This window comes from Crocodylus siamensis, chromosome 2 (assembly GCF_052110815.1).
Source record: "Crocodylus siamensis isolate JL-2025a chromosome 2, ASM5211081v1, whole genome shotgun sequence".
Taxonomy (NCBI): domain Eukaryota; kingdom Metazoa; phylum Chordata; order Crocodylia; family Crocodylidae; genus Crocodylus; species Crocodylus siamensis.
Window position 1 is genome coordinate 175,381,207 of NC_143396.1, and position 16,300 is coordinate 175,397,506.

Below are 16,300 nucleotides of genomic sequence, written 5' to 3' on the forward strand. Positions count from 1 at the left end.
CAGACTTCCCACTATAAAACCGATTTCTGCTATGCTTTTTTCACATGGAGAACATAAGAAAATTGTAATGACCACTCTCAAAGGGCATCTGTTACTACTTTTTGAAAAGCACCTCTTATGTGACATCACCACACGTCCTCCCTGCAGAGGCTAACCACAGCAGCTGGTGCTACGACAGTTTGGATGGACAGAATTGTAACATCTCATGGAAGCTATGCAAACAACTTAAACTCTCTCCCTCTCAGTCCAACGTCCAACACAGCCCCATGCCTTCATAGCAAGAGAACAAGAAAATCATGGGCATAGAAAAAAAATTATAGCTCTGGGTTCTCCTGTTTAAAGGATCCTTCCACAATGTTGTTTGTTCCACATTTTTAGAAATCCTAGACTGAGTTTAAAATTAAATTTAAAGGGTCTAGAGCAATGATTTTCAACCTTCCTAGACTGAAGGCACAACTTGATTCAAGGCACCTCTCTTCAAACTCCAGACACCATTAGGAAAATGACAGCTCTTAGTTTTCACTTGTTTTTGACTTCAGAAAAATAATAGAGAAATTTTTCTGTTACAAGGAACTCAGAAAGACCACAACAAGTAGGAATGGTTTGGACATGATGGATTCCTCTTTGAAATCTATGGGTTTATCTTGTGAATCATGTGCAAGTGTTTGCATACCAGACTGTGCTCATATTGCATGGTACCCCTAAAAGGATCTTGCAGTACCCTGCTTGAGAATCACAGGCATAGGGTTCCCAGGTGCTAAAAGGGGCAGTAGCCTGTTGGCCAGACTTTATCCCGATCCTGGGAAAGAATAAGTTTCTAGCTAAGCAGCAGCAACAGCAAAGGACACTGACAGCATCAGACTGTAGATAAAGCTAATGGACTTAAGATGGATTCCTGTCTTGTTTGTCACAGTAAGGAGAACAACTAGTAAGGGTGAATTTCATTTCCCTCTGTGCACCTAAATGACTCTTTTGGCCCTGCCTTCTCAGTGTGGAAATGTAACCATGACTAAGCATGCTCAGCAGGTTCTGCACTCACTGAGTATGTACACGTGTGTAAATCAGGAAGAGAGGCTCCTCCCTGTGTTTTAGCTACAATAGCTGAGTGGTTATTGCAATTACCCAAGGAGCAAGAGACTTGGGCCACAGGTCAGACATTACCCACAGTCCTCTCCAGTGCTCCTTTTGAAGCTGAGCTATTGCCTCTCACATTCAATAATCATTCCCCCTGGAAAGACCTGAAACCTGAGTCACTGTGATCCAAAAATTCAGAAGAATTCAGAGCTGCTTCACTGTGACCTCAATAATCCTCTCCAAAAAGAAAAGGTTGAAAACAGAGCACTAACCAAAGAGCACAGCAGTGTTGAGCAATTGCTTGGCTTCCAGCCAACCACTCAGCCCCCAGAGAGGTATTTGCATTCCCAATCAATAACATGTCCAAAGCCTCCCTGACAGTTTTCACTAGCCAGCAGCAGAGATTCGGCCTCTGCGGTCTTGGCCCACAGTTCTGCCACTGCATCCACAGGTAAAAATCAGGGGGAAACCCACCTCCAAACATGGGTCGCTTGCCTCTGGAAGTGGCCTCACCAATGCATATCTAAATGGAGCTTATCTACAAAAAACTCACAGCTGGAAGTGTCCCTGAGCACAGAGGATCTCAGTTCCCAGTGGTGCTCACCACTCAGACAGGGCAGTGCCACAGCTGGATCTGGGGGACCCAACAGTGGAAGAGAAACTCTTCTAGACCTCACCACAGCAAGGTAACGGGGGTATATTTGGAGCAAGTTTTCTATAGCCATTTTCTTTCCTTTGTCAATGGACATCCTCATAGTAAGGTGACTTATAAGGGCAATGCCTCTAGGGGCCATCATGTTGGTATTCAATCCTCCTAAATTAAACAGTCCATTCTTTCACAACCATTTCCAGCCTCCTTTTAAACACTGGTAGTAGCAGGATAACATGAGTAAGAGCCTGTGTAGGATGGGTTATGATTACCTAGATCAGTGGTGTTCAACCTTTTTGTCCATGGGCCTGATGAGCAGTGCCCAGTCTGCCTGCAGACTGGATCTGGCCCATAGGCCTGATCCAGTGCACAGGGTGAGTGCACAAGGGCCAATCCGGCCACATGGAGGGGCTTGGAGGAGGGGTGGCCCAGCCCCAATCTGGTCACGCAGGGGCAGGGAGCAAGGCCTAGCCCTCACATGGCTTTGCAGGGCTTGGGAATTTGGCAGAATGGAGGGGTGGCAGTATGAATTGCGACTGCTCCCCCATCGCCACATTTCCTGACCCATGGGGAGCCCCATGGACTAGATGCCATGGCTCTGCGGGCTAGATTTGGCTTGCGGGCCAGGGGTTGAGCACTGTGGGGGGCCTGCGGGTTAGGGGTTGACCTAGATCTTTCACTGACGATGTTCCTTGGCATGTGTCCAAAAGACAAATCTCTCACTGCAGAGCAGTCACATTTAGTTGAATTTCAGAAGGTGACCCTGCTGTCAAGGCAGGATACTCAGGAACAGGAGGGTTGAAATTTTGATTAGGTATCCAAAATCTCAAAGAGAAACCTGGGTAACTCCTGAGTTTACATAGAACATGGGGGCATCCAAAAAGGTCTGTAAAGATTGCTTAATGAGCTGGGACCTCATTTGGAGTTTGTGACCCAAAATCAGAAGAGTTTCTTGTGGTTTACACAAATTCACAGAAGTTTAGGACTGGAAGGGACCTTGTGAGATCATTGGGTCCAGCCCCCACCGCGTTGGGCAGTAAAGACTGCTGGGGTCAGATGACCCCAACAAGGTGTGCATCGACTCTCCTTCTGAAGATCTCCAGGGTATTTGCTCAGCTGATTTCTTTTAATTATGCCAGTTTTACAACAGTTGTTTTTACTACTACTTAAGCTCTGCATACGTAATAATTACAACCCTATTTTTTCAAAAGATTTTAATGTACGGATTAAAAAGATGTCTATTACTTTCTGAATAAGCATGCTTATTTCTTTAAAAAATACTTTCACACCCTTCACTGAAAATATTTTGCATTTTTTCCATGTGTGATGGCATCAGACTATCTAAGGTTCTGAGGAGATATTAGCAGGAGATTTAGGATAGAAAAAAAGAATGCACTTTTTTCTGCCCAGCTTGTACCAAAAATGCCACTGAGGTTTCTTTACCTGCTCACTTTCAGCTTCATCCCCTCCCCTAAGCCAGCCATTACCACTGTTGACTCTCCTATAGCTGGCTGCCAAACTATGAAGCCACAGTTAAAACAGTGGCTGGTGGTGCTTGACAGTACCGCCAAGGTGTGAAAGTACATGGCAGACCACTACAGCAAGGATCCCAACAGCCTTCACTTCCACCTGTTGGGAGATTTTCCACCTTGAAGAACACCCATAATGTCCAACCCCTATTACCACTAACAATCACAGAAAGGGTTTCAGTAAGAAACAACAAAATGAATATTGAAAGCTCATAAAGGCAGTCCCACGTGCAACAACCCAAGCCAGAATGGCTAAGGGTGTAAACAGATATTGCATTTGTACTGCCCTAAAAATGTTTAGGATGGCACAAACGCCAAACAGATGTCCATTTCCCTTGTCACAGCACAAATGCCCCTAAAGGGTGACCGTGACATAGGTGGTATGATTTTGTGCTGCTGTTTTGCAGCTGATACCTGTTGGCTTCAAGGCAGGAAAGCAGCAGGCAGCCCAAAGCTGCCTATGCTCTCCAGTCACCCTGGGTGGGCACTCCTAGGGTTTCGGGTCCAATCCTGAACACCCTGGAAAGCCCTAGGAGTTCTCTCTCTTATTCCCCCGTTCAGGATTCCACAGGCATATGTTAAAGTTAACACTCTGATGTGGTCCTGGGACTGCCAATCAGCTGACTCGTGGTCCCAATCCTGGGACCATACCAGAGCAAGTTTGAGACTCTGGGCTGGTGTTTTTCCAAACAGGGAAGCACTGAATTTCCTCTCTAGAAGAGGAGTGCCCAGGGATTCCCCAGGTGCATGTCTCTGCAAACAGGGAAACCCAAAGTTACTCTGATAGCAAAGGGGTGCCTGAGAATTCTCTGGCCACTCCTCTGCTAGCGGAGAAACCTGGCTTTCCCCCACTTGCAGAGGGGCACCCCCACAGGATTAGGCAATGGCCGCTCCCAGGAAGTGTCAGGAGCCCAAATTTGCAGGACAGCGGGCAAGGTCCATTTTGCCCAATGAAATGGACTGGCTGTGCTGGACACATCCTAGCACAGCTGATCTGCTTCATTCGGCAACATCTGTATATACCCTGAGCAAAATGCAAAGCTCCATGGGTCAGGTTTAGACTACAAGAATTGTTCCAGCAAGCTGGGAAGACTGACTCAGATCCTCTAGATAAATCCAGTGTGGACTGAACGTGGTATGGACATGTTGCAGATAGAATGAGGTGTTCTTGAGCAAGAAGGGACTCTAGACCCAATGTTCTCCTGAAGCTGGAGCTACACCCTGTTGCTTGATCTCCCAGCAACTGCACTCCAGCACAGCAACTGGAAGAAAGAGGCTTGTTGGGCTTGCTTGAAAGGGCCTTGCGCAGCAAGTTTCATCTACGGCAGCAGACTTGTGATGAGGGAAAAGAGAGGCAGCTGACCCATAGGAAAAAAGCTGAAGACTTCTCAGTCAGGAATGCCCACCAGATCACAGGTTCCTCTAGTCCAGGATACTGTCTCTAGATAAATCCATATCTAGAGATTTATCCAGTTACTGCTTACACCCAGTTATTCAGAGGAACACTGAAAAAAATACCCTATAATAACGCTAGCTAAAGGCCATGGGGAGGCATTACATTCATAGCACTACAGAAGTCGAGGGGGCAGATGTGCACACCCCTTGTAGAGCTACAAAAATATTCCTGGATGAAATGGGAATTTCTCTGTAGCGCTATGTTCTGCAGTGTCATGCAGAATGAATGAACCACAGAGCTACAGGGTGGTCTCTCAGTGCTCCAGCACCCCACAGTGCTCCACTCTCCCACTCCCCCTCCAAGGGGGAGAAGAGAGGGAGAATGGAGTGGACAGTTAATGAGCATGCCCAGATCTCACTGGGGCTGGGGCATGGGGAACTGAGCTGCAACCTCCCTGTGCCCCTAACATGAGAGCCTGCCACCCCCAGGCCAGGCTGTCAGTAAGTGTGAGACAGTCACCAGGCTTGCATACAAGGAGAAGAGCTGCAGCCCATTCCAGACTGAAGGCTGCTGTTCTGCTCATCCTGGGTAAGGCCGGCCCCAGTCCCACCACTCACAACCAACCTGGTCAAGGGTGGAGGGTGAATAGCAGCTATTTCCCATATCCCACAGGGGCAGCAGGCTGGCATGATTAGGCTCTCTGACCGGCTCCCTTTCCCCAGTTGGTGGAAAGAGGGGTATGGATCAAAGCAGCAGAGTCAAGCAACCCCTATTGCCCCCTGGCTGGAGAACAGGTCTCTGAACACCTTTGCAGGAACTCTGTAGCTCTCCACCTGGGAGAATGGGAGGTGCCCACACTAGGGGTGCATGGATAGAGATTTTGGGGGCCAATACCAATAGCCAATTTTTAAGGAAACATCAGCTGATACCAATCCGATTCCTGATACAGCTGTGTGCAGCTGGTAAGTTTGTTGTGTGGGGGGGGGGGGGGTGCACAGGGAGGGGGAAGGTGGGATAAGGATTATGGAGGGGCTGCAGCCACCCCAAATTTTGCCACAGTCCTCCCTTAGCCCTCTCCCAGCGCCACCACTGCCCACCTCAAGCACAGCCCCCACATGCCAGAAGCAGAGCTCTGAGCATGGCTCCCATGCACCACAAAGAGCCCAGCGCAGCCCCAGCCCGCAGCTGCAGGCTCCCACTCCCACCCCCTGCAGATCTGGAGCACTTACCCACACCACCCATGCCCTCCTGGGATGCATACAAGCAGTGAGAGCCACCCCTCGGACAAGCCATGGCTCCATCCCACACCCCACCCCGCCTCACCTGATCGGCCCCTGCCCCACTCCCTCCCTCACCGCAGGGGCCTTGATCTGCACCCCCATGCCCCTTCCCTCCCCCGTCCCCTCCCACCACAACAGACTTAACAGCTGCATGCAGCTCTTCAAGCTGCTGGGCGGTGCTCCTTGCCGCCTACGTGCTATGCTGTCTGTGGCTGCGTGCATGCACGGGAATTTATCAGTCAAATTATTGGCCACATCAGGCCAATTTCTGATATAGTTAATTTTCTTTATATTGGTGCCAATCTGATATTGGACCGACGTATTGGTGCACCTCTAGCCCACACCTTTGTAAACCTCTTGTAGTGCTGTATTTCTGTAGCGCTTTGAAATGTGGTGGCACTTGTAGCACAACAAATGCACGCCTGTCCACAGCCAGAGATGGGCATTGTGCTTTATTTTGGAAAGTGGGGGTTGCTATTGAAAGGGGATTCCTTCCCAACACCCACAGGTTCATGCCCCGAAGCCAGCCCTCTTCTCTCAGCCTGCAGGATGACAAATGATCATTGTCAGTCATGAAATCATCCAGCTCTTTCTGAAATCCTGCCATTGTATGAAGCCTAATTTTAGCCCAGGCAGTGAATAATGCAGGTTGAATGCAGCAATTCTTCATGGAGAGCTCTGCTGCTACCTTTTGTCCTCCACGCTCCCCCCCAGCCTGTGTCAGCCATTTTTGTCATACTCATTTAACCTCGGTCACATCAGCTGCGTGTACACCCAATGCAGCGGTCTTCCTACCCCACCGCATAACCACACTTCAGCTGTGTTTGCACTTTCATTTCTCCCACTCTGCCTCCCTGTTTGTAGCAGTGCATTCTGGGAGGCAGGCACAGGGCAGTGGTTCAAAGGTCATGCGCACAGACTGCAGAGCAAGGCATCTTGAGGACTTCTTACTGCACAGAGAGCTGGGCCGGGGGCGGGGGGGAGAGGAAGAAGGTCAGACCCACCGCATTACACACATGGTCCGCAGTCCTGTCCACACAGCAAAAAGCAGCAGGTTGAACCCCTTACAAGAAAGTTATCTCCAGAATGGAAGGGGCCCTGGCAAGAATGACACAGGACCACAATCCTCAAGTACCACATGGAAGAAACTAGCAACTCTGTTTACAGGCTCCCCACCCCGCAATCCGAACAGGCTTCCGGGGACTAAAACTGGTTCCAACGTCAAAGGGAGTCAGAAGAATCTGGCTCCTTTAGGAACCTGGGGCAGTTGAGGGCAAATACAGGACAGTAAGGCAGGAAACAAGCATCTGGCATTTGCACGCTGTAGCTGCACTTTGTGCTTCCTGAGGTTCTAGGAGGGGGGACTCTCTTTAGCAGCTTTTAAGCCTCTCATCCTCCCACCTTCTCATGACAACATCCCCATCCCCTCAAACACCCTGCACATTCCTTTGCAGCACAGAGCTCCTGCTCCTCGAGAATGATAAATAAGCGAATCAGATGCTTGAGCTGACCTATAAAGAAGTCCCAGCTGTGGATGCCCAAATGGTTCTCCCGTGGTAGCTCACCGCCCCCACCACCATCAGCCACCACTACCAGGAGTCAGGAACACATGGCTGTGATGCAGCAGTCCCTCTGGCTCTCCCTCAGGCTATGCTAGTCCTGGGAGAGCTGCGCAAATCAGTCACACAGAAACCCAAAAGGACCAGGGGAAAGCATGAAGAGAGAACCCCGCGGAGGGGACATTCCCATGGGGCAAGAGAGGTGGCTGCTTTGCCTAGTGTGAGGTGACTTGGTTCCAAAGATGGAGCCCAGGTAGGCTGGGAGCTCAGGCTCACTGCCCCTCACTCAACTCCCCTTCAACTGACATCCCTCCTCAGATACATGGGGTGAGAGGCCTGTCTCCCCACCACCCCAGGCAGCTCCTTTCTCAGTGCACCATCAAATATTTGTGGCTTCTTTATGAACACAGCCTGCATTAAATTCATCTTCAACAACTTCAGCAGTAGCAGGGTCGAGGCTTCTATACCATTTCAGCGTATTTATGTTCTACCCTATATGGGGGTATTGAACTTGCTGGGCCCTGCAGGCTGGATCCAGACCATGGGGCTTCTCACAGGCTGGAAGTGGACCTCGGGGCCTTCTGCAGGCTGGATGACCTATGAGCAGTGGCAATAGCATTAAGTCGCACTGCTGCTGGAGCCACTGTTTCAGCACAACTCTGGAACCAAGTGAGTTAACAGCTCTGCCTCTTGCTGTCCCTTTCCCCTTGCTGTCAGTTTTAGTCTCTGGGGGCAACTAAAACCCCCAATTTTGGTAGCAGGTAAGGTGCAGAAGAGTGGGGTGGGGAGCAGTGTTAGCTCCCTGGTTTCCAGAGCTGTGCTAAAGCAGCAGAAATTACTGCTGCCACTGCGGGGCTCCAGCAACCATGGTTACCAGTGTCGTGGGCTATATCCAGCCCACAAGAAGTCCTGTGGATCGGATGACCCACCCATGCAGACTGGGTCAAGCCCATGGGCCATATGTTTGACACCCCCGCCCTACACACTACAGCATTGCCTTCCATTTTGCTAGCAAGCTAAATAGCAAGAGTCAAGCTCCTGTGTATTATTCAAAGGGCCTTAATCCAAAGAGGATAATAAGAGCTTGTGGGGCACATCTAAGTCCTCAGCAGACACCAAAACACATCCTAAATCCCCACTAAATTAGAGCACATTTGACAGAGGCCTTGGACTGAAAGAGAAGGAGGGAGGGCTTGAGGGTCACTAGCAAAGCTATAAGGGGCCCTAGGACAGGGAGAGCTGGGGGTTGCCAGTCATGGCAGGTTGCACTGGCAAGATGCCCTACAGCACTGTGTAAGGCAGGGGTGGGCAAAATGCAGCCCGCGGGCCAGATGCCACCCACCAGGCCATTCTATCCAGCCCACGGGGCCCCTCAAAAATTTAGAAAATTTATATTTATCTGCCCCTGGCTGCCTGTCCTGTGGCCCTCAATGGCTTGCCAAAACTCAGTAAGCGGCCATCTGCCCGAAATAATTGCCCATCTCTGGTGTAAGGGCACAAAAGGAACCAGCCCTGGAGGCCTGGCTGTGAAGCCAGATGGTCAAAGTACTCTCTCTGCATATTATCAGGGAAAAGGAGGGGAGAGCTATTTCCACCATGGAGGGAGGAGGATGGGGGGGAAAGCAGAGCTCTGCCCAGCACCTTTACTCTCCGGCCCAGAGCACAGGCAAGATCTCCCTTTCCTACTGGGGAGGTGCATTCTCAACCCAGACACTTTCCTGGAAAATGACCTGGAGTAGATTTCTAACAAAATGCAGGAGCTTCTGGAGCAATGGTCCCGCCCCAGAGGCAGGATGTGAAATTCTGCTGTATGGAGAACTGAACAGGAAGGCAGAACGCCACAGCATGGACTTGCCGAGTCACCTTCTCCTTCAAAGGGATTTCAGCAAGTGGGAGGGGCAGAGAAAAAGAAACTCTTGGTGTATGTGGCAGTGCAGGACAAATATTTTTTCAAGCAAATAACTCAGCTGCACAAAAAATTGACCATCTGGGTTGATCCGAATCATTTGTACCAAATGCAGCAAATATAGCCAAAGCCACACAAGTGGTTGGAGGAGGGTTCAGGTTCAAGGCTGGAATTCAGGTGATCCAGCTTCAATTTACAGCTCTGCCACAGACTCCCTGTGTGACCAAGCCAATCCATCTGCCTCAGTTCCTCCAGTGTAAAATGTTTAATGGTCCTCCCTGTCTCCCACCCTCTGCCTATTTTGATATAAGTTCACTCCAAGTTCTTCCAGATAGGTACCATACAGACAATACCTACCATAAAAATTTCTATCTGGGCCCTTCAGACATTACAACAATGATAATGGTGCTAGCAACAGTTGTGTTTGAATACATCTGTTAGCAGGGTTCCAATACAGTTTCCTTGAGTAGCACAGATAGGGGGTTTTGTCTGAAAAGAATGATACAAAGCTGTGTTATAGCTGTGTTATGGATTCCCAGGGTAACCTGGCTATTGTTAGCACAGTTTTAGCCACAGCATTAGCCACAGCATGGATGGGATATAAAGTTATATAAAAAACTCTTTGGTTATAATGCTGGCACCCAGGAGCACTTCATCTCTAGTTGAGGTATCATTATCACTGCTAGTACTATCAGCCTGCAATGGTGGCAGCAATAGAGAAAGGATGGATTTAAAGCAAGAGGGAATGGCTAACAATTTCAATTTCTGTGGAAGAAATTTGGACTCCCAAGTTTGAAAACCATGACCAAGCTACCTTAAGGAAGACCCAGCCATTGGCTGCTTCTTGAGGCAGGGTACTGAGCGAGCTGGACTAAGTGATACAACTTGCCCTTTGTCATTCTCCTTAATTGGACCACACATGAAAGCCAGCCCCACAAATCAGCCCTTTTTCTATCTTACGCTGAATGCATGGTATATTTTTGGTCTCTGAGAATGCAAAAGCACCAAGTCCCAGAAGACAGTAACAATCTACTGGGGAAGATAAAAAGGAACACTGGCTTTAGCCTACCTACAGCCTTAAGCCATTTTACAGAGTATGCAAATCCTTAGAAACGAAGTTAAATATCCACTTTTCCTCATGATTACAAAAAGAACTCAGTTATCATGTAGGATAGTTCCCTATTCCCTGAAGGATGAATTGCTACTTGGATGCAAAGCAGTTCTATTCTGGTCAGGATCTCTCAAAGCCCCATCACACAGCATCACCCCAAGACCCTTGAAAGGGTTAGAATCATAGAAAAGTAGGGCTGGAAGAGACCTCCAGAAGTCATCTTGTCCAGCCCCTTTGCCTGAGGGGGAGGATCATCCCTATCCAAACCATCCTCTACAAATCCATAATCTAATGTCTTAGTTAAACTACCATCAAAACCCTGACACAACACAAGACAATACCCTAACCTGCCACAGGAAAAGCAGGATAACCATAGCAGCCAGCATCCTCCTTCTCTAAAAGATTAATCACTTTGTGCATATAAATAGAATTTGAAGACAATACCACTGTTACAAGCTCCTGTACAGGGCTTGCCATCAATGTATCCCAAAGCACTTTTGAAATGTGGTCAAGTACTGTATTTACTCAAATACACAATGAATACCGCCCCCCGCCCAACTGGCATAGGGAAAAAACCCCCTTGTCTTATAATCACATGCAAGGAAATCTTGCTAATGACACTGTCTATATTAAACTGCTGCCAAAAGCAGCATGTGCTCAGCAATGGAAACTGACTATGAAGTTGATTAAATGCAGCCAACGCTGAACATGACTATAAAAACACATGGCCTACAACGCACAAACATGCTGATGGGAACTTTATTTATATTTTGAACTTTTTCAAGGCTAAATCCATTCCAAATTCAATTGGGTAAAGCCCAATAGTCAAGTTCCAAAATTTGACTGAGCAAAGCTCAGTTGTCAAGTCTGTGTGGCTCTACCACCAAGCAAATATCCTCCCTCCCAGACCCATCGGTCTGGGGCTTTGGATGCTCCACAAATTCAGGCAGATATCCTACATGTAAGTCCCAGGCCCGGAGGCCTTGGGGTTCTTCTCTGCCAGTAACTCCCACAGATATGCACATGACCTCATGCAGGTACAGCTGCACTTTCAGAAAGAGTGCACACATATTGGAAGCATGTGCACACACACACACACATACTGGAAGCATATGCACACACACACACGTGCACATATCGGAAGCATGCATGTACACACATATAGACACAGGCCATCTCCTATGGCCAAAGTGTGGATTTTCAACACAGGGGTCCTACCATACACCTCCCATACTGCTAGTAAGAGAGGTGCCCCAGCTAGATGGAAGAGTCCCATAGGAAGCCCCATTAGGAAAAACACTGAGAATTACAGAGCTAGAGCCATCAAGGGAGTGGGAGTTGTGTCTTTGGCTGGGGCTTTCAGATTTGAGCTCTCTCCACGTTCATTTACAGCTAAACAAACAGCCCCTGGAAAGCAAAGCCAAGTTAAAAAGGTAGAAAACAAACATGAACATAAAGTCAATCCTCTCTCAGGGTCAGCATGTTGCTCACCTCTATTGTGGGGTCATATTCATCAACAAAATGGTTCTGAATGAGCTGTATTGTCAAAGCGCTCTTCCCAACGCCACCTGCTCCAACCACCACCAGCTTATACTCAGTCATTTTCTGACTGACCCCTGCTGAGGGACTCCAGTAGCACCACCACCTGCAAGGAAAGGAGGGTAAAAAAGATACCATCAGTGTTAAGTTAATGCTTTTCTTGTCATCATTTTGGCCACAGAAGCATGGAAGAGTGAAAACCACCAGTAAACATGGCAATGTCTGTTATTAGAAGGAATGAGACTCATAACCTCGTTAAACAGATATCAAACTCCCAGGCAGCTACTCCTGATTTGTATAGTTTGTACTTTACCAGCAGGGATTGGAGTCCTTGTGCACTAGACACCTTACAAACATATAAGAAGAGACTATCTACTTGTCTGCAAGACAAAAAGCCAAGTGAATTTAAGAGGTGAACCAATCTAACCAAGGATATGCAACAAGTCAGCAGCAGAGCAAGGAAGAAGGCCCTTGCTTCCAATCTCCCAGTCCAGGGCCATACTGCCTCCAATTTTAAAGCAACTCAAAATATGCGATTCAGTCCACTTTCACAAGCAGTGGAATGTGTGACATTTCTAAACGCCAATCCATTGCGCTCAGAAATTCTCAGATTTCTCTAAGTTCAGGATAGAGCAAGGTAAACCTCCCTTTGCAGGAAGGGGTAAATATAACCACAAGGGATCCATAAGACCAAATTCATCTTTGTTATAAGCTGGCTCACATCAAAAGGAAATAACTCCAGAATGAATTCTAGCTTATACATGGCACCATTTTCTCTTACCTCCAACACACGTGCTATTCCACTGTCTACATATATACATACACCCTTGGGACAACACCAGATTATGAAAAACAAAAGACCTCCCAAAGAGGTCAATGACTTTTTTCCCCTCCTATGATTCTGAACACATACAGGAGGAAAAGCACCTCCATTATCTACACACTATTGCAGCTTATAAATTTCTCTTGCTGCACTGGCCACTAGAGGCCTTGCTGGAAAGGGAACAGCAGACATCTATTGTGCCTTTGCACAATCACACACTCTTCCCCAACCTACCCGGTCCCATCTCCATGTTCCCAAGGCAGGGAGAGCAGTGCAGAAAAGTCAATACATTCTCCCGAGCAATTCAGAAGTGTGCACTATGGAGGATGACACACTGCTCTCCTTGGTTGCTGCCAGCTTGCCTTAGCCCTTGGAAGAGGAGCTGGCTGCGGATGCCTTAAGGCACTTCTGGGAAGCAAGTCTTCTACAGAAACCTGCTTTGCTGTCACTAGCAACAAGTGGGGATTTCCTTCCCTCGCTTTTATTTCTGCCCCGAATTCCCTGCAAAAGAGGAACTTTGACTCACAGTTACAGGAAAAAGGGAACAAAAAAAGAGAGAAAGAGAGAGAAATTACGAAACCATGGAGGTTTAAATTGAAACCCACCCTCATCCGACTGCAGAGTCAACCCTGGGTCAGATACCAGCTCCCAGCTGTAACACCGAGCTCTGGAGAAGCTGATCCCCAGACAATGGCGAAGTGGCCTGAAATGCTGAGCTAAGCTCACTGTCCGGACAGCTCCCTGTCCCAGCCTCCCTGTTTGCACACAAGCAGCCTGCTCTCCCAAAGGGAGAAACTTACACTTCCTTGTTTGTCTGAGAGTGAACTTAGCACTTCTGGAGAGGAGCCAGAGAGCAACCACCCAGGCACCTCACAGAACAGCTGCTCCCTCCTTCCCGTGGAACCCCTCAGCTCTGCCGGTGCCCTACAGACTACTATAATGGGTGACCTTGGAGTCCCAGCTCTGCCCCAGCTGCTATACCTCAGAGCCCCCAAGGAACCAAGAGAGCCACAATCCACCAGATCAAGCCCCAGGGGGGTTAAATATCCAGGGGCTGGAGGTCTGGTTGTGCTCTCATGCCCTCTGCCTCTGGAATTTATTACCCAAGCTGGCCTGCAGCCAGAATCTCTTAGCTGCAGGGCACAGTGTCAGGCTTGTCCCTCTGCTCCGGCTTCACTTCTGAGAGGAGGAAAGGGGTGGGGGGGCAGTTAGGGAAAGCTGGGCCAGAGCTCATTTATAGTTGGACAAGGTCAGTGACATTCCTGCACACTGGATAGACTCTTGTGAGCCTGTCAAGAAAAGCGCAGATTTTTATTTTTATTTTTTAAAAAGAGCCCTTTTATTCCTGGCCCTCCCCCTCTCCCTCCATTGCTCTGCCAAGGGACCTCAGCACTGACTCGCCACACCCTTCTGCTAATCCACTGCCTGCCCTCTCCTTCCCAGCTCTGCCAATGCACCTCACTGCTGATCTGTCACGCCTGGGGCTGACCCAGCCTTCAGGCTTCCCTCCCACACCAACTTAAACATGCAGCTGCAATAACCAACACCTATCCCTGCTCTGCTCCTGCTCCCCACCCCCAGCTCTGCCAAGGGGAAAAATAAAAGCTGTGGCCTTTAGAAATGCTTAAAAGAGGGAGACATCACAAAATAAATTTGGTTTAGTATCAAGTTAAATCACTTGGGGGAGGAGGAAGGTTACTGCATTGACTCATTCATTTTTGCATTTAATGAAACTGCAGAAGAATTCCCTATTTATTGCAGAGTCTGGGGACTCAGCTGCAGAATCCACGTATTCCTTGGATCATGGCACCATGGCAATGACTCGGAGCAGTTTTGCCAGCTCTGGTGACACTATTACCCTTCTAAGTAATATTTAGTGCTTCTCGTAAAGAATAGACACCTAGAGAGTCATGCAATTATGTGAAATGTTGCTTTGTTTGAAAAAAAAGAAAAGGAAACAAAGAAGCAGCAAGTGTCTACCTCTAATGAATGCACAGAAAGGTTTGAAAAACAAAGCCCAGAAAGCAAATGTTAAAAATACAATAAAAATCAATTTTAAAGAAAAAAACAACTTATGGTCTCCAAAGGGTTCACAAAGGTGCCACAGTGAAAGCCGTAACCAGGACTATTGGCTACAAATGCTAGGAAAAACCAATGGACTTTCAGGCACCAAGCATGTATTAAAAACATAGATGTACATGGAAAGCCTTTGCCAGTGTAGTAATGTCTGCTAGGGGTGTTGTTTTAAAAAATTATTTGAGCCCTCACATAAAGGCAATTTTACAGAGTGCTTTTGCTGCTGGAGCCTATTTTGTTCACAGAGCTGATTTGAATTTTACCAGCAAAAGCCACTGTGGGGCTGGTAAAGGTGCATCTGCACTTAGTGGGATGGTTTACAGGTATAGCTATATCCACAAACCAAGTGTTCTAGCCCAAATGCCCGATGTCTTTCTGGACAAAGGATGCTGCAGTGGGAAGATCAGACAAAACACAACAAAGAATACACAGCCTGACCACCCAGCCCAGGGTGGGGAGAAGATCCAAATGGCGTGTGTCTTCTGTGCTGCTGTGGAAAGCTGTTAAGAGAATGGCCTGTCTTTTGCCTCATTTTCACACACGATACTGCCCCTCTTCAGCTAAGCCTTGAGTCCTTTGGTGAGGCTTCCTGTGTTACTTCAGAAGAAACATTGCAGTAAGTTATGTTACTAGTGCTTGCTCACTCAGGAGAAAACTCACTGCAGGTGACTGAGCAAGGTTATGTACAGAAAGGACCAGAGTCTAAGCACAGAAGTGGGCTTGACAGTGCATCCCCTGCTCTCCTAGACAGTGGCAAGCAACCATGAAAGGATCAAGTGGGGGGGGGACGGACTCTAGATTTAAGATGGAAATCAAGATAGGAAAGCCCAGTGCCTGAAACAACTCTGCCAGCTGTCACTGGTATGGCCTCCTTTGGCAAAAAAGAGATCCCCAGTATCTAAGTATTGCTGCAGGTGGACATAACTATACCTACTGAGCAAGGAGATATCATTACGCAGGACAGCTGAGGGACTACATGATGCACAGTAGGACAGTCTGTAAAGAGCAGGGAATCCGCTCTATCTACCAGGGCTTTTTAACAGTGCCCATCAACCCAGTGTCTGGAGACAAAGAAGAACCACATATAGTAGCCAATATGCATCCACAAACAAGTGGAAGTCATACTGCTGTGAAGGTTATTCCTAACAGTATCCTCTAGAGCAGGGTTGTCCAACTTGTGACCTATTGGCTGAGTGCAGCTCATGAAGTCCATAGACTCCTGCTTGGGTACCGTTCCCCCGACCACTTCAACTGGTGCTACCGTCAAGGTCTTTGGGCTCTTCCTCCTCAGTCCCTGAGGCAGCATAGTTTGCTGCATAGCAAGGTGTAGTTGGAAAGAGGTTGCCGATGCAGCCCCC

General features: G+C 48.2%; 1 protein-coding gene across 2 annotated transcripts in view; it reads right to left on the reverse strand.

Moving 5' to 3' along the window:
* The window catches only part of HRAS (HRas proto-oncogene, GTPase), a 98,724-nt gene that overhangs the window by 19,576 nt on the left and 62,848 nt on the right, over positions 1-16,300 (reverse strand). Inside the window, exons 1-2 of one of the 2 annotated variants that reach the window (XM_090032381.1) lie at positions 13,472-13,490; positions 11,996-12,149 (exon numbers count right to left, since the gene is read on the reverse strand). In XM_090032381.1, the coding sequence (XP_089888507.1) occupies positions 11,996-12,106 (111 nt within the window). In that variant the 5' untranslated portion in view covers positions 12,107-12,149; positions 13,472-13,490. Of the gene's footprint in view, positions 1-11,995; positions 12,150-13,471; positions 13,491-16,300 lie in introns of those variants that run through there. The other variant, XM_090032380.1, reaches the window with a different exon arrangement.